Below are 24,607 nucleotides of genomic sequence, written 5' to 3'. Positions count from 1 at the left end.
ACTTGAAAGCTTATGCTGTGCTACACATGCCTCGCAGCACCTCCTGACAGCGGACTAGAGCCACCAATTTTAGCCACCATCACCATCAGATCATTTCCAGCTGCTAAACATCCAGAGCATTTCTACCGGAAGCGCAGGACAACTGCTGAATCACATCTTAGGTCTGCAATCCAGGTGTGTGCATGGAATAGTCTTGCTTTCAAGCCCAGAGTTCTAGAGGAGTTCGCTGCTGTTTCGAAGCTCTGAAACAAACGTGGACAAACGCTTTTAATGACAACTGAATACAAGTCCCCTGGATCAGCCAACGAAATGATAACTCACCCAGACACACATTTATTTTTTTAATTGATAACATAAATAATCTTTATTAACGTACCATGGAATAGTTGAAAACCTGGACATTTAAAGTTCAATTATGTATCATGTTCTAAATGTCAGTGCGGACAGTTACAGTTCACTATTTGGTATGAATTACAACACTGAATAGCTGCCAGGCTGAGTACAAGGCAAAGAATAAAATGTAATGCATTGACATTTAGCTCCAAGGTTTTATATTATTAATTAAAGTCCACACTTCTGCTGCGTTACAGGTTAATGAATATTAGCTTCTATCAGTGCGTTGCTTGACCCTGCAGGGTCTAGTTTAATGTCCAACTGGGTTTCGTGCCCAGTAGTGCAAATGCAGTTGCCCAAGTAGAGCGAACAAAACCAAGCCCAATTGTTCATTAGCACCGCCTATATCTCACAGCGGCAAGAGAAATGCAAACAAGCACATGATAAATAACAAAATGTCAACATATTGCACAAAGAATAATTGCAGCTTTGACAGCCTATTTGTGCTTTCAAGATCATCTCCCTCTGCAGCTCGGAGGGAACCAATTTAATTGAATGTTGCAGAAAGCCAATAGCTTTCCTCACGTGTAAATATGTACATCTACAGTTTCATTAAAAGCAATGTAATTTGAGATTTGACATCGGTTATTCTGAAGGTGAGGTTTGTTCCACTCTAACCAAGGATGCTTTTATTGCAAGTGGCTCTTCTGGGTGAGGAAACAAAAGTAGCTTGGGAACAACGAAGACAGACCATTGCTGATTTTGATTAATATATTGCCTTTTAAGCTCAATTCAAAAAGCTGATCCCAATCTAAAAAAACCCAAATATTCCAGGTCCAGCAGATTCAGACATCACTTCCGTGACCCACCATGCTCTCTTAAATACAACCCATGCCCAAATAAATGCCGAAGGGCATGCAGAGAGGATACTGGCACATAAGATGCAACTTTGGAATTGTCTTCCAGAGATCCACCAAAACCGAATCAGCACATTTTCTGGAAATAGTTATAGATTAGAGTAATTAGCATATTGTTCCCCTATCCCTGGGACAGGGCAGACTATGCCAGATAAATACACACACTGAAGCAATACATTGAGAATAACCAGTATGCCATGCTAGCAATGGGGACAGCTTGTGAGGCTCCTGTTATCATGCAGGGTGCTGTAGGCAAGGAAGCACACTGAACGAAGGGCATTTACATCCAATGGCAGGACTCAAGAGGCGAGCTCCAACTGAAATCAGTGGAAGAAGCGACATGACCCTGCTCCTTTTTGGACAGGGGTGCCCAAACTTTTTTCAAAGAGGGCCAGATTTGATGAAGTGAACATGCATGTGGCCCGACCAAAGCTGTTGAGCTTTTTTTACCATTTTACCCCAAAGTTGAGCTTTTTAAAGAATTTTACCCCAGGACATATACTGCCACGGGGGCCAAATTTAATCGACCGGCAGACCTGATTACACCCCCAAGATGGACTTTGTGTCATGTGACAAAGACACATGAGAGCAGAAGCAAGGGAAAGTGCTGGGACTGCGCAGTCATTTGGGCCTTCTAAAGTTATCCAGGCATAACTGCTAACTGTTAAGTCACTCTGACATGTGACTTAGCAGCCAGTTTCTCTTTTGTGCTCTCTGTAAGATTTCAGTCAGAGTCTGTCTGCCTCAGCTGTGAGCAGAATCAGTATGTAATCTCAGTCAAACTGCTTTGGAACCATGTTGTTTATGAAGAAGTTTATTTTAATTCAGTAAAGCTTTTATTCTTTAAAACTGCATTATTAATTTACGCTGCGCGTCACTTTGGACAAGCCTGCTTTTGGACATCGGGATGGCATGCAAAGAAGTAGGTTGCATATCTCGTGACAACAACTGCATGCTCCCCTGCCCAAACCACTGTGCGACTCTTGAAAAATGAAGTCAGAGCACTATTACTCCAGCAGGGCTCCCCACACACAAAGAACACGAAGTAAAAGACAGCAAAAGGCTGGCCATGGTGTTGTAATAGTGCTCTGACTTCATTTGCACCCACTTTCTGCAGCGTTGCTAAGGGTAAAGGTAAAGGACCCCTGGACGGTTAAGTCCAGTCAGACTTGACTATGGGGTGCGGTGCTTATCTCGCTTCAGGCCGAGAGAGCTGGCGTTTGTCCACAGACAGCTTTCCAGGTCATGTGGCCAGCATGACTAAACCACTTCTGGTGCAACGAGACACTGTGATGGAAACCACAGCACACAGAAACACCGTTTACCTTTCCGCCACAGTGGTACCTATTTATCTACTTGCACTGGCGTGCTTTTGAACTGCTAGGGTGGCAGGAGCTGGGACAGAGCAATGGGAGCTCACCCAGTCGCAGGGATTCAAACCACCGACCTTCTGATCAGCAAGCCCAAGAGGCTCAGTGGTTTAGACCACAACGCCACCCGTTCCCTTCAGGACATGCCTTCAGCAGCAGCAGACCTACAGGCATTTGCTAGTAGACTCAATAGACCTCACTTCTGAGTAGGCATGCATAGAATCACACTGTAAATTGAAAAGGAGACTATATGGCTATTATTTTGTAAGACTCACCCATGGAAGATGCTGCCTGTTAACTGCAGGACTATCTCAGAGAAACACAACAGGGGCTTTTGACAGCTGATGATGTGGGAAGATGTAACATATAAAGGATGTGGCATCAGTTTGATTAGATGGAGGCACTCATCAGAAGGGCATTTCTATTGCAGTAAATCTCAATTTTTTTAAAAAAGTAGTAGGAATGATATGAAGCAATATCCCATCAAATTGTCAAGTATCATTTAGCCATTGAAAAGGCAGTTAAATCTCAGCTACCTAAGTTATCAGAGGAGCCTTGCAGAGATGGATGTCCTGGAATATTTAACCTAACTGATTTTAAGGATCCCACTCTGGGATATAAAAGCACCGGCAATCAAGTACTTCTTCACATTTATGCAATCAAGTGCTTCTTCACATTTATGCTAGTCATCACTTCATTGCCCAAGAAGTACTATCATAATGTACAGGATGACTGAACAAGCAAAGCAAGAGTTCCTGTGAGTTTTAAAAAGGGGGAAACTCTGTCTAGCTGGACTAATGGAAAAAGACTGCAGAGAAAAAACACATTGGGTGGTATTCAACTACATTTTATTCATAGTAAGCCCACTGAAGTTTATGGATCTAACTTAGCCATATTCATTTATTTTAATGGCTCTACTCTGAGTAAAAGGTAGCTGAACATTGCCTACTATCTACATGCATCCATGAAATTTAAGGAGTGTTTTGTTGAGCACTAGATGGAGAAAAGAAAGGCAAATGCTAGTCTACTAAGAAACCAATTCATCAGCCTCCCTTAGGAAAGCAGAAATGTTTTAAGGGTCCATTTAAAGTATGGAAGACAATGTGTTAAGGACTATGCAATCCAACTGCTAGTCTGTTTAGGGGGAAATCAGCTTGGGCCCAAGTAGCAAAACAGGCCTCTTAGGCTGTTTCCATCATCATTACTTGAGTGAATATGATGAGCACAGCCTATAGCCTCCGTTTATATATGCATCACTTCAGGAAACAGTGAAGGACACCCAGAAAGACACTCCTTTTACGGGTCATGTTTGATTTTCTTGGACTTTTTTTACATCTCTTTTATCCCTCTTGTTGTCTTGATTTTTCAGTTCATCCCTGGCACTCACCTCACGTGTCTCTAAGATCCCACAGGAAACAGCACCTGAAACCCTCGTTTTACAGTGTCCTTTTCACTACAGTGAAAAAGTATCCTATGTATGGATAGTCTATTTGGATAGCAACATTTAAAAAAGAAAAAGAAAACGGAAAAGCAACATAAAAAGCAAAGGCCTTCAGATACGAGGTGTGTGCTCCTCTAAGCAAAAGTCCAGCAAGTAAAATGCATGCAATATATTTCGGTGCCAATAGGCTAAGGGTTGATCTTTTCATCGGGTGAACATTCATTCATTCATTTATTTTTGGGTAACTAAAAAAAATGCCTCGTTCCTCATCTTACAAAAGGCTTTACTTATAAAATGTTCTTAAAAACGCAAAACAGATTTCCTAAAAGCAATATAAAACTATGATGGGTGTTTGCAGAAAGCCTGCATTTCTGCAAAATGTCAAGTACCCTTTTTCACAATGACATCCTTATCCACACATTTGTTCCCACGCACACAGAATGGGAGATCAGATGGGGGGGGGAGTCTCTAAAATTCCACAGGAAGCAATATCTGAAGCCCTTGATTTCCAGAACTACGCATGCTGTTGTTCACCTGCTTTCTTCACAATAATGCACCAGTTACCATGATCATAGCTTGAACTTATTATGTGAACCTCAGGCACATTATCCTCAAGCAGAGAGCACAGCTCCCCTTCCCGAAAAACATGGTAATAGCGCATGAAGGCTTTTGTATCCTGACCGCAAGCAACTCGGTCTCCCACAGCCACAGCCGCATCTACAATAGACTCACTGGAGCTCGCCGCTGAAGTCCTTTTAAAGTGTTTGCCCGCAAAAGAATGACTATTTCCTGGCGGGATGTAGCCGTTGTTTACATTTTCCACAGAGCTCTCCAGGAATGACATTTCCCCATTTTTGCTTTGGACTAAAGCAGGTGGCTCACCATTGAAATCTCTCAGTGATCTTGAGGCCGCCAGCCATTCCAATCTTTTGCACGCCATATGCTTCATAAACACTTCATCATAACTATTTAGTTGCTGCTCTTTCAGCAATGGTCCTCGACAGCCTGAATCTACACTGCAGTGCCTCGATGGCTGAACAGAGACGGCGTCGTTTGTCCATCCAGCTGTGCTCTTCAAAGGCTGCAGCATCTTCTCATTCTGTTTCCCCAAGGCAGACTCATCTAGTGATCTGGAGGAAAACCAGGAACGAAAAGATCTCCCAAGAGCACTGTAAACTCGTTTCTCTTCCTCTTCAGAGATTTTCACACAACAGGCTTCAGCTAAGCAGCTGCCAGTCCTCTGGGGATGTTTCTGGTCAAGGGTAACAGGGTAGCTGTAGTTGGAACCCATTAGCTGGTCTGGGGGCACGGTCTGAGATGTTACGGCATGAGCTGCAAGCTCCCCCTTACATGCATCCTTGCTGCGTTCAGAAAGCAACCGGGAGCAGAGGGCTTTGTTCCATGGAACAAACACATCTTGCTTCTCAAAATGCCGATTCTTTTGTTCCATGGCCCACACGTAAATCATCATCTGGCCTCCAGGTACCAGCACCCTGGCCATTTCTTTTATTGCTTTGATTCGTCTTTGTTGTGTGGAGAAATGGTGAATCACTGGGGAGAGAAGCAAAATGATATTTTAACGTTTGTGGGTGTGGGGTCTCTGTGCTAAAAATATTAAAACACTGTGCCTTTTACATGTGTGTCAATGCAACTTTACAAGTGAGATTACAATTTTCACATTATTTTTGCACCTAGTGAATAATTTCTATAATGCTGAATTTAAACAAATGTTTTAGATATGATGTTAAAAGCCCAGCATCTTGTACTCTTACCCTGTAGGCTCTATCTCATGCAAGGCTAGAAGGAGCATGGGGAGTGGTCTGAAAAACATTCAACCATCTAGTCTAGGCACAGGTTCTTGGCTGCTGTGTCACAAGGCTTGATCCTCAGCCTATGTTAATGACACACCAACTAGCCATGTTTATCTGCAACACATCCAGGAACATGATCTCTGTCCCCTGCTAGTATATCAAGCCAAAGCCTCTCTCTTCACTGCTCCCCAAAACAAAATGAATTATTCTGTGCTGTTCAGGTACGAGGGGGGAATTGCACAGATGTCAGCAAAAATAATTTACTGTTGCAGAAATTTTCAGATCCAGTCCATGGCACTTCCAGTTAAAAGGATTAGATCCCCTCTATTGTTTCTACTGATTTTAGAAGTAGTTGCTAGGAGAGTAAGAGAAAACGTAGATATAAAAGGGGTAAAGGTGGAACATCAAACATATAAAATAAAAGTGTTTGCAGACGATGTGGTTTTAACAGTGGAAGACCTGAGGAGTAGTGTAACTAAGTTTCTATGCAAACTCATGCACCCTTCTGTATCCTCCATCCACAGAAGGAAGAGCCATTATCAGAGTTCTGGGACACATTCCAGCCAGGGAAAAACACTTGGGGGGTGAAAAAGGACTGGTAAGGGCTGTGGCCTGGAGACAGGGGGTGTGGCCTGGGGAGAGGTCCAAGGGCCAGATAAAAAGGCCTAGGGGCCATAATCATCCTCTGGACTTAAGGTTCTCCATCCCTGCTCTATGCTATTCTTCATATTCTGGACAAAGTGAGCAGACAGCAGTGCAGAAGCACACATTGTATAGTGAACATATTTTACTCCCCCCCCCCAAACATCCAGACTCTCTTACCTCCCACAGAAATGATCGCGTTGAAGCACTGGCCCCGGAAAGGAAGATTAAGGTTATCACAGATCATCACTTCACAACCGTTATTTCTTGCAATCTCTACCAAAGAACCGCAGTAATCACATCCAAGATTATACACCTGGCTATTGACACCAAGGTATTTTCCAGTCCCACAACCTTTAAAAAATAAAAATAAACACACTCACACAAACACCAAACAAGATTACAGAGGGACAAAACAATCTCTATCGTTCAGCTGACATTGCAGCAGAGTAAAACAGTGTGTTCTCAGAGTGAATATGGGCCACTGAAACAGACAAATACAGTGGTGCCTTGGTTTTCAAACGTAATCCATTCTGGAAGACTGTTCGAGTTCCAAAACGTTTGAAAACCGAAACCTCAACAGCCAACAGCTAGGCCTCAGGATCTTGCATTCAGCAGAAGCTGTGTGGCATGTTCAACTTCCAAGGCGTGTCAGAAAACAGAGGCATTTACTTCCGGGTTTACGGTGTTTGAAAACTGAAATGTTCGACAACGGAGACGTTCAGAAACCGAGGTACCACTGTTATCATTTCTTACAAGAATCGCCAGTAAAGTTAGGTTTAGATTGCTAACATCATGTTAATGCTAAAGCTGTCTTCTTCAATCCACCTTGCACTTACAACTTTAGGGGGACCCAGCATCTATCCACAGAAGCAGCTGGAGTCAATTCCTTACCTACAGCTCTCTTCATTCTAGTGACATTCTATGTAAACAGCAACCACACTACTACAAGTGTCATTCTGAAGGATACTTCAAAGCTATGTGGACAAATAACTGGATTTTAATATGACGTGTATGACATTCTACCCTAATCCAGCTCTAGTCATGGATTACGACTGGGATGGATAGGATGTAGATGAACATCCCTATCTGCACTCAGAGATGCATTCCAGTCCATTCCCATGAATTGGGATACAGATGTGCATTCAGATTAACATTAACAATAATAAGGCTGCATGAAGCCTCCATCACAGATCTCTGTTGCTGGATTACAGCATTCTTCCATTAAAATTACTGCTACTCATATGTCAAGCTTTAGGAGTGACTACAAAACGTATCTCCTTCCTGTGCGTAGTTTCAAATCCATAGCCAAGAAAAAGTACCACTCTAATGCAAAACCATTCAAAGAAACCTTTTCAAAAAGAGTTTGAAAACTGCTCCAGGCAGTCAGCAGGCGAGTGATGAAGAATAATTCCTGCCAATTTTCAGCTGCAGAGATGCAAGGAAGCAGCAAAAGGGACTCGTCTACTATAAGGAATTCAGATGAAATGCTTCCAATTGCCTTAAAAAACAGCCCTAAGTTTTTCTGACCTGCTAATAGTGTTAACGAAAAACTATCTCCCAGTCACTACAGAATAACGATGGAGCATCTTAAATAGTAAGAAAGCAAACTTTCAAAGCAGAAGCCTGCATACTTCTTCAAGAATACTGTACTATTCAAAAACAAAGGCTGCAATCCATCACACAGTAGTAGTCACTGTCATAGTAAGATGATGATAGTATTTGGCATTTATAGAGCACTTTGGGGGATATTCAGTCTGTTTCAAATGTTTTCATAGTTGTTCAGTTTGCTTAGTGCTGGGTAGGGGTGAGATATAGGGGTGGAAGACAAGACAGCTCAGCTAACAGGGAGGATGGTTGGATAGGTATAAGCTACCCATCATTCTCCGAGCCTGGGATTTCCTGGTTGCTATGTCACCAATCCATCAGTTCTACAACTGCAGCGGTGTTCCAGGTCAGTAACTGGCAACCATCTTCCATCCAAGATTTAATCCTAGAAAGGGACGGCCAAACACCACCCGGCTCACCTCAAACGCCATCTGAATTTTGCAAGAATCCCCACATGGTTTCGTCCACCCCGCTTCGAAAGCAAAGAAAAAACTTACCATTGCAAGGAGGTGACCAGAAGCAGGAGGCAGCCAGGCTACCGGTCAACAGGCCAGCCAGCCCACCCGTTCTACTGCAGAAATTAATTGATGCTTCTGGGCACGCTCACAGAAATTTATCCATTAACATCACCAGAGAGTGATGTGTGTAAAAGAAATGCTTGCATCGAGCTGTTCCCTTCATCAAAGTGAACATGAAGATATTGTGGACTCTGGTCACCACATCAGAGCTCAGGGCTGGAGTTTATGTAACTTGTGGTAGATAAATAAACAAACATATAGTCTCTCCCCCTCCCTCCTTTTTATTGGACTCGAAATTTAATAGATATACAGTGGTACCTTGGGTTAAGTACTTAATTTGTTCCGGAGGTCTGTTCTTAACCTGAAACTGTTCTTAACCTGAAGCACCACTTTAGCTAATGGGGCCTCCCGCTGCTGCCGCGCCGCCGAAGCACGATTTCTGTTCTCATCCTGAAGCAAAGTTCTTAACCCAAGGTACTATTTCTGGATTAGCGGAGTCTGTAACCTGAAGCGTATGTAACCCGAGGTACCACTGTATGGCAAATCCAAACTTAGCAGTAATGTGTACATAACAGGATGTAAAATCATCTCCTCCTATCTTCTTAAAGTTATAAGGATTCTTCATGCTGTCTGTCTATCTGTATACACATACATGCATACATGCACACAAACATATACGTACCTATATCAGCAATGAGGCTGCCTGGCTTTTGCTCTAGGAGAAACTGTCGGACACGAGGCCACGCTTTGCCCTGCAGATCATTGAAATAGGCAGCTGTGCTTTCATAGACGTTATGAACATGTTTCTTTTCTAGCTGGGAAGCTTCATGTTCCATCCTTCAAGAAACAAACAGACCAAACATGCACTGAACAACATGTTCCCGAGTTAAATTCCAAAAAAGAACAGCCATGAATAGAGGTCCAATCTCGATATACAGCAGTAGAACAGTCTCTTGCGAGAAATCCCCTTTGAAAAGTTACAAGGGAAGGGACCACAACGCACTCAATGCACCACAACGTCTCCATTTGCTACTATTTTGCTCATTTCCTATGGTGGCATAGCTGTCCCTGTTTCTATGTAAGTCAGGCTTCCACACTACTGCTAGAAGATACCTACATTCCAGCTACAAACAGGGGAATCCCCACTTAAGTGGGGGTTCCATTCCAGGCTGCTGCACGTGTCATCAGGATGTGCACAAACAGGGATTCCTCCATTTCACCTTTGCCCCCTTTTGGGTGGGGATTTCCCTGCACAGCCACTTGGCCTGTTTGATTAGGAGCTACTTTGAAGACACTGGTGTGGACAAGTCTCCTTGTTGCTACTTCCCACTGCCTCTCCTCCCATCCATTTGCAGTCCCGAAGTGACTTCTCTGGGACTCCACTCCAGATTTGTGTAGTGTTTACTCCTTAGCCTTTTCTTCTCCCAAAGATGTCCTGTAAGGCAGTGGGTATGTATGGTTCTTCGGGGTTTACTCCCAAAGCTTTTCAATGCAAGGCAGCAGAGGTTTAGGGCCAGAGATTTCCTTCTCCTCGATGGGCTACTTTCCCAGGTTGACAAACCCTATTTGCCCCTCACTTCCCTTTACACCCCGTGCAGAAATGGCCTTCTTGACCATTGGACCCTCTACTGGTCTTGTCCACTGAGTCCACCAGAGTCTGTTTGCATGCAAGGGAAGTTCCTAACTAAGATGTGGCTGTTTCTTCTTCTCATCTATTCTCCAAGTATGAGCTGAGCAAACTTAAGTTTATTTCATGGAGCCTGGGGAGTTTAAATGCCAAAGTGCCAGGGCTGCAAATACTTAATTGGAGCTTTCTTTCAGTGCTGAAAAAAGCTGAGGCTACAATTGCCGCTTTACCCCAGAAAAACCAAAAGCATGAAAAAGCCACTACCTTTCTTTGGCCAGAGAAAGCTAAAGCTTGTTTACCCAATCGTCTCCAAGGAATCCAACAATACATAAAGAAACACAGGGGAGGGTGTGGCTTTGGGGAATTATTCCGAAGCACTAAAGCATAAATCATGTCTTAATTTGCAGAGACCTCCACAGACTGAATGCCTGGAACCATATTTTTTTAAACTCCTGCACTATCTCCACTGCTGCTTTTATAGTCCATTAGTGTTACAGTTTAAACTAGCACAACCAGCAGAAATATTTGATTGCTAAGGATCCCCTAAGCAAGTTTGCAAGACCCTTGGGCTGGGGTATTGTTTAGGAGTGAGGGGATTCTGGGGGGGGGGGTGTTATTGATATTAATTTTTTGTATCTTATTGATAGGTCTTATGATTTATGTGAAAATTGTTCAATTTGGTTGTGCTTTTTGATGCTTTATTTATTGTTTATGACTGCTTGTGTTATGCTTGTAGTTAGGTTTTTTTAATGTAAAGCTGCTTTGAGCATGGTGGTAACTATGGAAAGGCAGCATACAAATAAAATTAATGGCCTCGGTCCAGGATACCTGAAGGAGTGTCTCCACCTCCATCGTTCTGCTCGGACACTGAGGTCCAGCGCCGAGGGCCTTCTGGCAGTTCCCTCACTGTGAGAAGCCAAGTTACAGGGAAGCAGGCAGAGGGCCTTCTCGGTAGTGGCACCCGCCCTGTGGAACGCCCTCCCACCAGATGTCAAAGAGAAAAATAACTAATAAACTTTTAGAAGACATTTGAAGGCAGCCCTGTTTAGGGAAGCTTTTAATGTTTAATAGGTTATTGTATTTTAGTGTTTTGTTGGAAGCCACCCAGAGTGGGTGGGGTATAAATAATAAATTATTATTATTATTATTATTATTATTATTATTATTATTATTATTATGTTTGCTTACAAGCAAATCCCACTGATTTCAATGGGACTTATTCCCAAAAAAGTATGCAGGACTGAAGTCTTTTGTCTGGTTCCCTGTATTTTCACTTTTTGTAGTGAGGGAACTGCCAGAAGGCCCTCAGAGCTGAACCTCCAGACTGAACGATGGGGATGGGGATGGAGACATACAGGACCAAGGTAGTTTAGAGCCTTAAAGGTCAACACCAACAGTTTGAATTATGCTTGGAAATGTACTGGTAGCCAATGTAGATCCTTTAGGACTGGTGATATATGGTCCCGGTGGTGGCTCCCAGTCACCAGTCTGGCAGCCGCATTCTGTATTAATTGTAGTTTCCAAGTCTCCTTCAAAGGTAGCCCTACAGTTTTCACATTCAGCGCAATTGTAAACCACTTAAATTTTCCTGTGGCCAAGTCTGCTTGATCTCAACAATCTCAGTAAGAATAAGCCTTCATAAGTGGTTCGTAAATAAAACGTGTTGTTTCCACTGTTTTGGAACCCTTTCCTTTCATCCATGCATGTCTTGAACAAGAATAGAAAGCGCATAACTGCAAACTACTTTACAAAATTGCCAGCTTCTGCCAACAATGCATTATACTATCTTGGCTGAAGGTTAAAGTTTTCAAGCAAAGCCCAAAGTCAACACAAACTTGATCCAAGAGCATACAATGGAATTTCCAGTAGAGGGGCGGCAGATCTCTTTGGGAAGTGTGGGAAGCCTCAGTGGGTTCTGATCAACTGCAGACTGCGATGAAGGGCAATTGATGAAAGCCACTGAAGGAGAGTATGACAAAATTATTGGAGAATCTCAGCTATAAATTACAACAAAGTTCCTCAACTACAGATTGCATGACCAAAAGCTACACAGAATTAAAGCAACAGAAGCTTAGAACTCAGTCTTCAGAACTAGGTGGCTTGGACCTCCCTGAAGATCAGATGACACATGATATTCATGAACTGGTTCTTCTAAGATACTTTTATAAAGCAACTGCAGGAAGACCAATTTGGATTTGGACCATAGTGCTGGAGAAGCAAGGTTTAACCCTTCTCCCCTGCTATGGTTGGGACTAGTCAAAACTGAAAATTGGCTACCTCTTGTTTGTCATCTATTCCATAAGGTCAAGTGTAGGTAGCAACTTAACATTTTTAATGCATTATGGAGAATGGGGAACCTACGAGCTTCTAGATGTTGAATTCCAGCTCCCACCATCGCTGACCATGCAACTGGGGCTGGTAGTCATTCAGTATATTCTGATTTTATTCTGTGAACTGCCCTGAGACCTGCGGGTGTAGGGCAGTATAATAATAATAATAATAGACACCAGGTTGGCACAGTTTGTTCTACACTACCGTCCAAGTAGAGTAATTTTGGCTTAGCTCAGCAGTCAGCAGTCAGCAGTCAATATTCTTCCTCTCCTCGCCTCTCGGTACAGGACAGAAGACTCAAGAAAGGGAGGAAACTGGTTCCTCATATCAGACAGGGCTCTCTGCAGCGGAAAAAAAGCAGGGCAAATTTCTGGCACAAGAGGGTGTCAGGGAGTTTGGTTGTCTCTGTCACATTACACTTTGGAGCAGGCAGAACCTTCTAATGTTTCCAAAGCTCAGAAGAGTGTAAGAGATCTTCCCCAACGGAGAACTTGGGGCAGGACGGTGTGCTTCTGAGCAGCATCTGACAACGTCAAAAGGCATGGGGCGCTTGCCTTCAGCAAACTGGGGGCAAACGAAGGCTAACCAACGTCCGGGGCGGGGCAAACCGCTGGCTGCGCACGCGTTGCGACGCTACGTACAATGCATGCGTGGCATTGCTACGTACAACACATACGTGGTGTTGCTATGTAGGGCGCATGTGTGGCGGTGCTACATGCGTTGTACGTAGCAGTTTGCCGCCAGCGCTGCCCAAGAACCATACGGATGGTGGTGGGATCCTCCACTTGCGGCTGTAGCGGCGACAGAGGGATCCCACCACCACCCATATGGTGCTCAGGCGGTGCCGGCAGCAAACCGCTATGTACAGCGCATGTACGGCGTCACTGAGCGGCCACAGAGGGATCCCACCGCCATCTGTATGGTGCTGAGGCAGCGCCGGGGGCAAACTTCTATGTACAGCGCATGTGCGGCGTCACTGCATACAGTGCATGCATGCAACACAATGAATGCGTTGTATGTAGTGGTTTGCCGCCAGCGCCGCCCAAGCGCTGTATGGACAGTGGTGGGATCTTGCACATGCAGCTGCGGCAGCTTGGTGGCTGCTCGCGCCACCGCGCCTAGGGGTGGCAGGGCGAGCACCCTGCGGGGTGTCTTTTTCTCACCCTTCCAGACATGGCACCTGGGGCACACCGTCGCGCCCCCCCCCCCCGCAACGCCACTGCTGGCAAGTGAGTTTGAGAAGGCTTGCTAGTGGCCCTCCCTGAAACCGCTGCTGCTCTACAGGAACCACCTTCTCAGTTAAACCAAAATTTGCTCTCTCTGTTGCTTACTTGCAGACCATTGCCCTTGCTGTTCCCCTATCACTTTGATGTGGCAACAAGGGTAGAGAATTGGAAGTAAGTTTGAAGGGCATTCAAGTGTCCCATGTCTTAAACAAGCCTTGTGGTAGAACTCATCTCAGTTTGAATTTTTAAGCCACTTCTTGGAGCTCATCTTTTTTTTATACAGTGCCTAGTGGTTTCAGGGACAAGATGATCATGATTAATTATCAGCAGCTCGTTCCTTTCAGACAGAAGTCTTTAGTGCACTGAAAAGCTTAAGGACATTGTTCACCCGAGAGCTCTTCCATATCTTCTGATATTCTGTTTCCTTGTTTATTCAAAATTATTCTATGAGTTGGAAAGGGGAAGATGTTTAGCCTCTCTGTGAAGTAAAAGCACATTGAGTAGCATGAATACTGTTAATATTTGTGAGGCTTTTCTTTGAGGAAATGAGTCATCAGGCCTGAATGTGTAATTATAGCAGAAATGCATTATTATGCATTGTTCACTGAGAGGCTATAACTACATTTCACCTCTCCCTGCAGAGCTTTTTGGGGGGCGGGGATTAAAAAACAAAACTTACCACTAAATCCCTAAAAGTTGGAACTGTAACTTTATGAAATATCAGTTTCCCACAGGAAACCATTCTGCCCATCCCCACCTCCATTAAAGTTTAAATAGCTTAAGTTTCAAAGATGCCTCTTTAAAAATACATATTTTTAAATTTTTGTTGGCAATTTTTTTGTTGTGAGAGAAAGGTGCATTTTTTTCTTTTTTATTAAGAATGACATTAACGTGTGTGCATTAATAAACCTACTCAGTATCTTAATTAAAGTGATATCCTATATACAATAATTGTGATATGCATAATTTGTATTGTTTGTTATTATCTTAAGAAGATTACCTTTCAGTGTAATCAATTCCCATTGTTCCAGGTGCATTTTGTGACAGGAAATTTCATTAGCAGGAGCAGTTTCTGAGCTCTGGCCGCAGTACTGCACCTAAAATTTCACATTAAAACTGCAGAGTGGAAGAAAAGGAGGACCTTTTTCTGCCTTCCAGCTACTCTCTGAAGATGGGAGAAGAGACTCTCTTAATAATATTAGAGGGGTGGGCAGGAAAAGGATTAGATCATGTGAAAAATGAACACAACATTTTAGCTGCAGCTCATTCATTTTCAGCTTTGTATTCTTGTTCTGGGGGAAAGCATGCCTAGACATTCTGTTGCTGTGCCCATAACCTAGATTTAAGATACCTTTTAGCTCCTAGCTTTTATATCTCAACTTCTAACACTGTTACCTTTGTCTTAATGCAAATCAAGAGAAACACATGGTTTTACTGCATCTTAAACGTCATTATTCCAATACAACAATAATTAAAATGATTCCAATTCTCTGACAAGAGGTCAAAGAGAAATAGCATCCAGTATAATTAAGAAAGATGGGAACTCCAGAGTTTGGGAATGCAGATTAGGCCCTGGAAGAGGGGTGAAGGATGCATATACAAGCCAGGATCTCTCCCTCTGCTGCCCACCTGGAACAGCTCACTGCTAACATTGTGCCAGAATACCCTACGTGAATAGAGAAGGATATTGGAGATTTGGATTCCAGGAAGCAGTGATTTCAACTCATGATTTTTTTTCTTACCCATCTCTGACACGAGAAGGGGTCCCAGTCCAGGTGACCAGCTCTGTGTTCAGCTTTTGTGGTACAGGAAGGAGCTAAGGCATACAGTGCTACCTCAGGTTACGAACTTAATTCGTTCCAGAAGTCTGTTCTTAACCCGAAATGTTCTTAACCCAAGACGTGCATTCCCTACATAGGCCTCCCGCGGCCCCAGAAGCGGATTGCGTTCGTATCCCGGGGCAAAGTTCATAACCCGGGACACCTATTTCCAGGTTTGTTGAGTTCATAACCCAAAGCGTTTGTAAGCAGGACTGTTCGTAACCTGAGGTACCACTGTAATTTAAACACAGCTTTGCAGCAGAGACTCAATGCAGTTATTTAAAACTCCATGATGGAGACCAAAAAGGAAAAAAGAAAATATTGTTGGCATCTGCTCATTATCATACCGACTTCTTCAAATACGGGAGTTATAGAGCTTTGGTTATCAGAGTTTAATCATACTCACGGAGGTGTATACTGCACTCCACTTTGCGAATTGGGAATACTTTAATGGTTTTTTCCAAGCAGAGGTCACGCTCAGAGCAGAGAACACTGTTGAGTAGTTAAGGCCAATTGAGGAGGATGATTCATAGCAGTTGCCTTTGGAAGCCAGCTGCTCAGTGTTTATGCTCTTCAAGAGGAAGACTGCAGTTCAAAACGGTCCAAGACTCTCAGGCTACAGGACGATAATCGTTATTCCCCACAAGTCAGTACTGGGGCCCTATGACTCACTCCATTATCTACAGTGAGTTCTGCCTTGGCCAGATCTGGATGGAATTTCCACACAACCCAAGGCATTGAAGGAAACTTAAAACTAACCAGGGCATAGATGCTAAACTTCATAGAAATGATATGTAGGGATGCAAATTTAGGATTTAAATATCGCAGAAGGCCAGTGAAGTAATTTTCAATGCAGAACACCCCAGATGAATTCTATCCTGTTTTGGACCTTAGATAAAGTCCTGTCTCAGATGAAACAGGGCGACCCTGGTTGAGATGCTGATGAAGGGCGGAAATCATTATGTTTCAGTTCAGTAAGAGACTGACTGCCCAAGCCCGACCTAGGTTCCACCTTCCCATTATCCATGAGTGCCTCAGCCTAATGGCAAAAATAAACAAATTAATTGAATTAAACTGCCCCCCTTGCCCTTTAAAGGCCTTCACATTTTCTGCCTGAGCCACTTCATGATAGAACCAGCTGCTCCTAACTAACTCCACTTACAGGATTCCAACTATGATACTATCACTTTTTGCATAGATCATTCTTTTCCCCACTGACTCAGGTACTGCTACCCCTGGGAAAAGGTCCAGCCTGTTCTGATCACACCTTCTGCTAGCTCACAGAACATCACAACTCTGTTCAGAATTCCCAGATTTCCACCTTTTTGGGGAAGAATTTCTGTGTCTTCAAAGGGTTAAGGAGCGGCAGAAAGCTAAACTGCACAGCTTTACTCATCACTCCGGCTGGATCTAGACACATCAAAGATGTGTTTCAGTTAAGCGTGTTGTAAACTCATACAGGGAAATCCAGTTGGGAAAGACGGGACTCCTTTCCACAGCGCCGCCTGGTGTCACAACGTTATATCACATATACAACACATATAAAACGCTTTTTTTTAAGCTGAGTCCTCCGTCTCTATGCTGGGAAAACCTGCAATTCTTTGACTGCTGCCAGTTCAGCTTTAAAGTCACATGATGAGTCTCCTTTTCACTGAAGTGAAAATCCAGTAGGGATTTTATCAACGTACAAGATTAGAATCGTACCCCAGAGTCCTAAAGCCTGCCTGTCTGCTAAGATTCTTAAAATTATGGCATGAACTGCATTTCTTTCTTTTTTAAAAAAAAAAAAAAAGATGAATTACATAATTGATGGGCTTTATTTAAAGCAGCAATTATAGTTGGTGCTTTAAAAAAAATAATTCCATCCTGTTCACAGCAAGATTAAAAGTACTGTGATTATTCTTTGATGTTGCCAGGCTAATTAAAAGTGTATTTGCCGCCACTGACTTTTTAATGCGAATGAATATATTACCTCCTGTGGATGAATCATGTATTGAAGTATCCATCAAAACTTCCAAACCATTCCATTGTTTCCTGATTAGATTTTTATTATCCCATGAACTAAAGTGGAATTAAATATTAACAACACAGCACTGAATTTGGTTCTCTATCAATGAATTATTCAACGCACTATTGTGTATCATTATAGATACATGGTAACATTTACCAGGTTTTGGATACAATCTCGGACTGGGTACTGTAAGTCTAACTGGAGGACTGGTGGAACTGGGGTGGCAGATGCTGTTGAGAGAATTCAACCTCCTCTAGCAGCCCAGGTGAGATGGCTTTCCAAGATTCCCTTTACACCACTGTGCTTGAAATTCCAGGTTGTGGTTGTACCCTTTTCGGCAATTCCAATCACACCGAAAGGCTGGGATTCAATCGCTAACAAAGTGACCATTCCATGATAACAATTTTTATTATTTATACCCCGCCCATCTGACTGGGTTTCCCCAGCCACTCCGAGCGGCTTCCATATATATAAAATAATAATAGCATCCCTATTAATATGTAGAGATCAGGAGTGGAGCCAAAAGTCTCTCACTCTGTCCCCCTCCCCAGTGCATACATACATTTTTATACTGTTTTATCATCTGTGCAGGGCTTGAGACATATCTTGAGCAGCAAGCAGAATAATGGTATAAAGTGCTAACCCTACAGACAATCCATCATTTGACTACATCTGCCCTCATGTTCATTTCATAATGACATATCCAAAGCTGTGCAACAGTCAGGCTTGTGAATTATATGAAGTTGGACAGTGATGTCGCTGCCGCAGGGGCCATTGCTAGTAATTAACAATTCTGGTGAAGATTCACCCAGCAACATAGTGAGCCTGCTAATTCCAACTGATTAAATATTTTGGCATTTTTACCAGAGAAGCGACAGGACATAAAGAGTCCTACAATTTTCTACACACACACACACACACAAAACACACACACACATTTTTTGTCTCCTGCTTAGAACATGAGCAATTATAGGAAAGCGTTGATGGTTTACTTTCTTTTTATATTTTTTATATGGTTTTTAGCCTGCTTTTGCAAATACTCTCACGCATTGCTTGCCTCTTTTCCATGCCTATTTTGGAGTCCTGGTTCACACATTCAGAATTGTAATCAGCTGCACGGTTCACATCACTCCAGGCAAAGGCAAAGTAATGATGGCGCAGGAGGAATTTTATCCTCCATACCTTATCAGCCCTGGCAGCAATTCTGAAATTATTCTGCTCACCTCTTCACTTGTGTATTGGGAAACGGTGCAACTGCTCAGCTTGGCAAGATGTTTAGAGGCCTTCTTTCCTACTGTGGGGCAGAAAGGTCCTCCTTGCCTCTTGTCTTCAACTGGCTTATACATTTCTATTGCATAAAGGTAAACCCTTGACCATTATGTCAAGTCGTGACCGACTCTGGGGTTGCGGCGCTCATCTTGCTTTATTGGCCGAGGGAGCCGGCGTTTGTCCACAGACAGCTTCCAGGTCATGTGGCAAGCATGACTAAGCCGCTTCTGGTGAACCAGAGCAGCACACGGAAGCCTTCCCGTTTACCCATTTACCTTCCTGCCGGAGTGGTACCTATCTATCTACTTGCACTTTGACATGCTTTCGAACTGCTAGGTTGGCAGAAGCTGGGACCGGACAACGGGAGCTCACCCCGTCGTGGGGATTTGAACCGCCTACCTTCTGAACGGCAAGTCCTAGGCTCTGTGGTTTAACCCACAGCATAGCAAGCACAAAAAGAAGATAACTGGGTAGGAAGGACACAAGAATCCCATAGCCAGAAATGCTGTGATCGTGAAGAACCTAAGCCTAAGTCTACGTCCATTTTGGCTCCCCTGCCCCTTCCATTAACACAGATCAAAGTGACTGCTTGTAGAGAGATAACACCTCCCATTACTTCATCTGTTTCAGCTCTACCCATTTCTGGTTTTCTCCCTCCCAGCCTCCATCTCTCTCTCTCTCTCTCTCTCTCTCTCTCTCTCTCTCTCTCTCCTGGATCCGCCCCAACCACACAGCTCACCACAATACTGGCTCACCCTGTAGCAACCATTTCTCCTCTATATCTCTATCTCTCACACAAACAGAGAAGAGGCAGCAGTTCTCAGAAGGAGAGTCCAGAGAGCAAGAGTTGTGTGCCCACAGTCACCTTCGATATTTGCCAGGCACAATTTGCACCTGGTTATCAGCTACTTGAGACCGAGTGAAAACGCATGGGCCACAGGATGGGATCTGGTGCCTTCACCATCTGGAAGTGCAATGCTTGGATATGGACTGTTTTCACATACTATCAACACATCCTATAGAATTCTATCTGTGATATCTTACCTGTACAATCAGAATGAATTTCAGGAACCAAAAAAAATTGTATTGGAAAATACAACTTTCGAGGCATCTTGCCCCAAAATGGCAACTAGGGATTCTGTTTTGGCAACTGTAACTCTGGTTTAAGGAGCCATTTGGTGTCCAGCTTATATATCTGAGTTTCTAACACTACCCACAGCATCCAGAGGGCCACATGAAATTGGGCCAGGGGCTCTATGAGCACCTTTAAAGGGGAGGCAATGCAAAATAGCAAAAATCTAACTATAAAGTAGTCTTAACAAAATTACATCAAATAATATTAGTAAAGTGCACAAAGTGTTTGGCAGTCATTGCACACATTGGCCAGGACGTCAGCAGAAGCAGCATGTTTACCTCTCAGCAAATGGAATAGAAATCTGCCTGCACAGTTTTCCATAGATGGTCACTAGCTTAAAAGTGGGCAGAGACAGGAGACAAATAAACTGTACATTTTTCTAAAAATGCTGATAATGCAGGCAAGGTCTACATGTATCACTTTCTGCATTAAAGCTGAACATGAAAAATGTCGCACATTTACTTCTGTATTTATTTATCAAGGCATTTCTATATTGCACTTTTGCAAAACGTCAAGATGGTGTGCAACAATGTCAAAACATTCAGAAGCAATACGAAGCAATCATTAAAATGGCTGGCTGCTCCAGAGTCATTTAAAAAAACTGCATAGGCCTGTTGCCATTAAAAGAAAGTCCCCAAGAAACGCCTGAAAGTCAAAAGTGAGGATGCCTTCCAAATCTCTGCTGGAAGAGTGTTCTGCAGAGACACTCAATCCTGACTTCTAGATGAGGCCAGTCCAGACTTTGTGGCACAGAGAGCAACTAACAGTGCTCCTCTGGATGATCTCGGTGATCAGACTGGAACAGAAGGGCTCGCGTGGTACATAAGGTATCCTGGACCCAAGTTGTTCAGGGCTCTGTAGATCAACTCAAGAACCTTGGATGTGACACAGCAAGGTATGGGCAGCTAGCAAAGACCTTGTAGCAAAGGTGCTACATGCTACCAGCTATTTGCCCCCATCAGCAGTCTAACCACCGCATTCTGCACCAGGCCCAAGGGCAGCTACTCATAAAGTGTGTTGCAGGAATCTAGATTCTAGGTAATCAATGCATGGACTACAGTGGCCAAGTTATCCTCATCCAAGAATGGGTGTAGGTAGCATACCAGTTAAAGCTCATAAAAGACACTCCTAGCCACTGAGATTACTTGGGCCTCTAATGAGAAAGATGTATACAGAAGTACTCCCAAGCTATGTCCCTGCTCCTTTAGAGGGAGTGCAGTCCCTTCCAGAACAAGCAACTACCCTATCTTCCACACATAGGAACTACCCACCCACAGAGCTTCCTAGGCATCAAACACAGTTTATTGACCTTTATCTAGTCCACCAATGGTCCAGAGCTTCCACAGGCTCTCCTGATTCATGGAGAAGTAGAGCTGTGCATCATCAGCAAACTGATGGCACTGTGCTCCCAAACTCCTAATAACCACTTATTTGATAAATACTCCCATTATGTTTATGAGATCAGGTCTTCATTAGATTAGACTGGTCTTCATTAGATTGGTTGCAACTAGGGCCAGGGCCTTTTCAGTACTGGCCCCGACTTGGTGGAACGCTCTGTCACAAAAGACTAGGGCCCTGCGGGACTTGACATCTTTCCGCAGGGCCTGCAAGACAGAGCTGTTCCACCTGGCCTTCGGTTTGGACTCAGTCTGACCCTTATCTTTCCCTCCCCTTATGGTTTTGAAGAGGCTGCATTTTAAATTGCATTTTAACCTGTATTTTAAATTGGGTTTTTTTCCCCTATTATGTTTTTACTGTTGTTAGCCGCTCTTGCCGGGGAGGGTGGGGTATAAATAAATTTTATTTTTATTATTTAAAAATCAAGAGACATACACTTCCCTCTGAGCAAATAGACTCTTGGGCCATATATCATTTTTTTAAAAAAATCAATACAATAACGTACAGCTTAACACATGATTACAGTTAAAAATGATGTTGAAAACAACAACACCAAAAAGTCTACCATTAAGCCAAAAAAAGAGCCAAGTTCACTCCCCCAAAGTCCTTCCCAAATAAGAATGTCACCAGAGAACCTGGGCTGTGTATACGCCATACAGTTAAAGCACATTTGCACGTGACGTCCCCCAAATAATTCTGGGAACTGTAGTTTGTTAAGAGTGCTGGGAATTGCTGTTCTTTAAGGGGTGTCCTGATAATTCTCAGAATTATCAACATTCTACAGTTCCCAAGATTCTTTGGGGAGAGTTAGGTGCTTTAAATGTATGGTGTGTATGCAGACCTGGTTGGCAAGATTCTCTGAAACTGAAAGGGCCCTACTCCTCAGAACTGAATTTTTTACATCCTTGGAACTGTAGTTTTTATATCCACAGGACAAGATGTTCAGAGCATGGCAAAAATACCAAATGCAACTATAGTATGAGAACCATATAAATGCATGAATCTGTTTTATGTCGGTAAAGGAAGAGAAAGCACCAGAAAGATTTTTTAAAAAACAAAGATAATGTATTTTTTTAAAGCACTGAATTTAAAGAATTTGCTGAGGGAGAGAAATCTGAGTTAGGGAATTCCATCCAACTCAAAAATGAAAGCAAGGGACTCTGCACAGAGTATTTTAATAATGTATTATAACAAGATGCAACAAATGTTTTCCTAATTCTAGAAGCCACTATGCTCTGTCATCTTGTTATGCACACTTTCATTATAGAATAACTATGTGTTGTTTTAACTATCTACTGTCTTGGATTTATCGCTTTGCCTTTAACAAATTTCCTTTCACTCCCTAACGATTCCCCACCACACGCAATCAGCTTTACAAATATTTCTTCCCAAACAGGATGGTTTAAACAGAAGTGCTGTGAAGCAGCCTTAAAAGAAAGGACATGGAAATATATAGCTGCTGAGAAACTGGATGAGCCAGGCACAAGTTAAGACGGGAGCATATGGCTACCATGTTCTATGGAAGGGAAATGTATTTGGTGCACAGATATGCAAACACAAAAGTGCAGGCTAGCAACAGAAGGGGAAGCCAGCAAGCCATCACCTGGCCACCTGCTACTCCTGGCAAAGGGAGCAGCACAAACACACCCACATGCACGCGAGATCACTATCACATTTCTGTCTGGAAATTAAATCCCACCACTGAACTAGACTGGGTGAAATTATTGCACCTGGCTTCTCCAGCTGGACTAGATTTGCATTCCCTTGGCACTGCTGATAATTTTCATACATGAATATCACTTCTGGGGAATGGGGGGGGGGCACATTCACCATCACATGCAGCAAACCCATGGCCATTCTGGCAGCTGTAAACATGTCAATACTGGCACGTGCATTCGTTACACACGAAGGCATGGGTGTAGCCAGGATTTTTGTTGCGGGGACAGGCCTTTTGTTGGGGGGCAGAACATCAGTTTGCTATGTATTTTTATTTTTATTGATTGGTTTGGGGTGGCAGCAGCCCCTCCCTGTCCCCCCCCCCTTGGCTAAGCCCATGCAAGAAGCTTCACATCTTTTCCAATGCACATGTAATATCCATGCAGGGAAATTGGCAGGAGGCTTCAGGAACAACAAAGAGGTCAAAAGAATGAGACAAAAACTGAAGGCAACCGCGTGAAGTTCTCCAAGTCAGCTGAGAAGGCTGAGGCAAGATCAGAACAGGGTGGTTGCTTTTTTAAAAAATAATAATTTAAAAAATAGTCTCCAGCCATGAGGATGCTTGAGAGCTTTAAGAACAAAACAAGCGAGCCGCAAGGCAAGAGTTACACCCCCACCCACTTCTCTTCAAAGATCTGGTCTATTTTAAGGTTTATTTATTTATTTGTTCGTTGCAAAATGCAAAACAGCTACAAAGATCAAAGGAAGGAGGTTGGGCCGCTGCCGCCGCCCGCATGAAGACCTTCCAGCCCCAAACAGCAGAGAGGCGTCCAAGCAAGTGGTGCGGCGGAAGAGAAAAAAGAAGTTGTGCCGAGCGGAATGGCATCTTAAATCGGCATCTCTGTTGAATTGCTGGACAGGGGAATAAAAGGGAGTTTAATGGACGGGTTTAAACATGCACCAACGACGGGGATCGTCCTGCACGTGCGGTGTGTATAGGCAAGCATAGGCAAGCATAGACAGATTTATTCTTAAGCCAAACCGACAATGTCTCCCCACCCCATCCCCTTTCCACAGCCCGATCCTAAACATGTCGGGAAAGTAAATCTCGCTGCGTGCAGCGGGACTCCCCTACCCGAGTCCGCTTGGAACAGTCACCCCAACTCTTCGGAGCGGGAGAGTCGGGAGGGCGCATCGCCAAATGGGGGGCGCGGGATTATACAACGCTTCGGTCGCTCTACCGTATGCATCCTAAGAGAGCCGCGAGAGGCATTGCTGAGAAGCCGCGGCTTGCCTGCCTGCCTGCCTTGCCTGGCGAGCGTCCCGAAGAGCCGCCTCGTTTCCCGCCCTCTCGCCCCCGTTTACCTGCACCCGCCGGTAGGAGGCAGGGTGGAAGGGAGCCGCCTCATGCGCCTCCTCTATCCGCCGCGCGCCGCAGGCTGCCGGCCGCGAGCAGCAGCAGCAGCAGCACCGCCACCAGCCGCCACCGCTGCT

General features: G+C 43.8%; 1 protein-coding gene and 1 long non-coding RNA gene across 3 annotated transcripts; one reads left to right on the top strand and one right to left on the bottom strand.

Annotated features, from left to right (window-relative positions):
• The first annotated feature begins 251 nt into the window (after nucleotides 1-251).
• On the top strand, nucleotides 252-3,062 carry LOC309540951. The gene is made up of 2 exons (XR_014223567.1): nucleotides 252-1,819; nucleotides 2,139-3,062. It is a non-coding gene; the product is annotated as an uncharacterized lncRNA (long non-coding RNA).
• Nucleotides 3,063-3,519: 457 nt separating this feature from the next.
• On the bottom strand, nucleotides 3,520-24,586 carry TRMT9B (tRNA methyltransferase 9B (putative)). Of its 2 annotated transcripts, none has more exons than XM_082238243.1 (4): nucleotides 24,479-24,586; nucleotides 9,323-9,477; nucleotides 6,695-6,868; nucleotides 3,520-5,612 (listed from the first exon to the last, which is right to left on the bottom strand). In XM_082238243.1, the coding sequence occupies exons 1-4, from the start codon at nucleotides 24,520-24,522 to the stop codon at nucleotides 4,576-4,578; spliced, it is 1,410 nt and encodes a 469-aa protein (XP_082094369.1). In that variant the 5' UTR covers nucleotides 24,523-24,586; the 3' UTR covers nucleotides 3,520-4,575. The 2 variants fall into 2 exon arrangements, with proteins under 2 accessions (XP_082094369.1, XP_082094370.1); XM_082238244.1 differs by lacking the exon at nucleotides 24,479-24,586 and adding an exon at nucleotides 24,249-24,379.
• Between the last annotated feature and the right edge of the window lie 21 nt (nucleotides 24,587-24,607).

Source organism: Podarcis vaucheri (genome assembly GCF_965113315.1).
Source record: "Podarcis vaucheri genome assembly, chromosome: 9".
Taxonomy (NCBI): Eukaryota; Metazoa; Chordata; class Lepidosauria; order Squamata; family Lacertidae; genus Podarcis; species Podarcis vaucheri.
The sequence above is the reverse complement of the archived record's forward strand: the minus strand, read 5'-3'. Positions and strand labels throughout refer to the sequence as shown.

Coding starts and splice junctions, on each gene's coding strand:
- TRMT9B (XM_082238243.1), bottom strand. CDS start 24,522: ATGAGGCGGCTCCCTTCCACCCTGCCTCCTACCGGCGGGTGCAG. Junction 6,869..9,322: donor CAGCCTCATTGCTGATATAG/GTACGTATATGT, acceptor TATTTTTTAAAG/GTTGTGGGACTGGAAAATAC. Junction 5,613..6,694: donor CGCGATCATTTCTGTGGGAG/GTAAGAGAGTCT, acceptor TTCTCTCCCCAG/TGATTCACCATTTCTCCACA.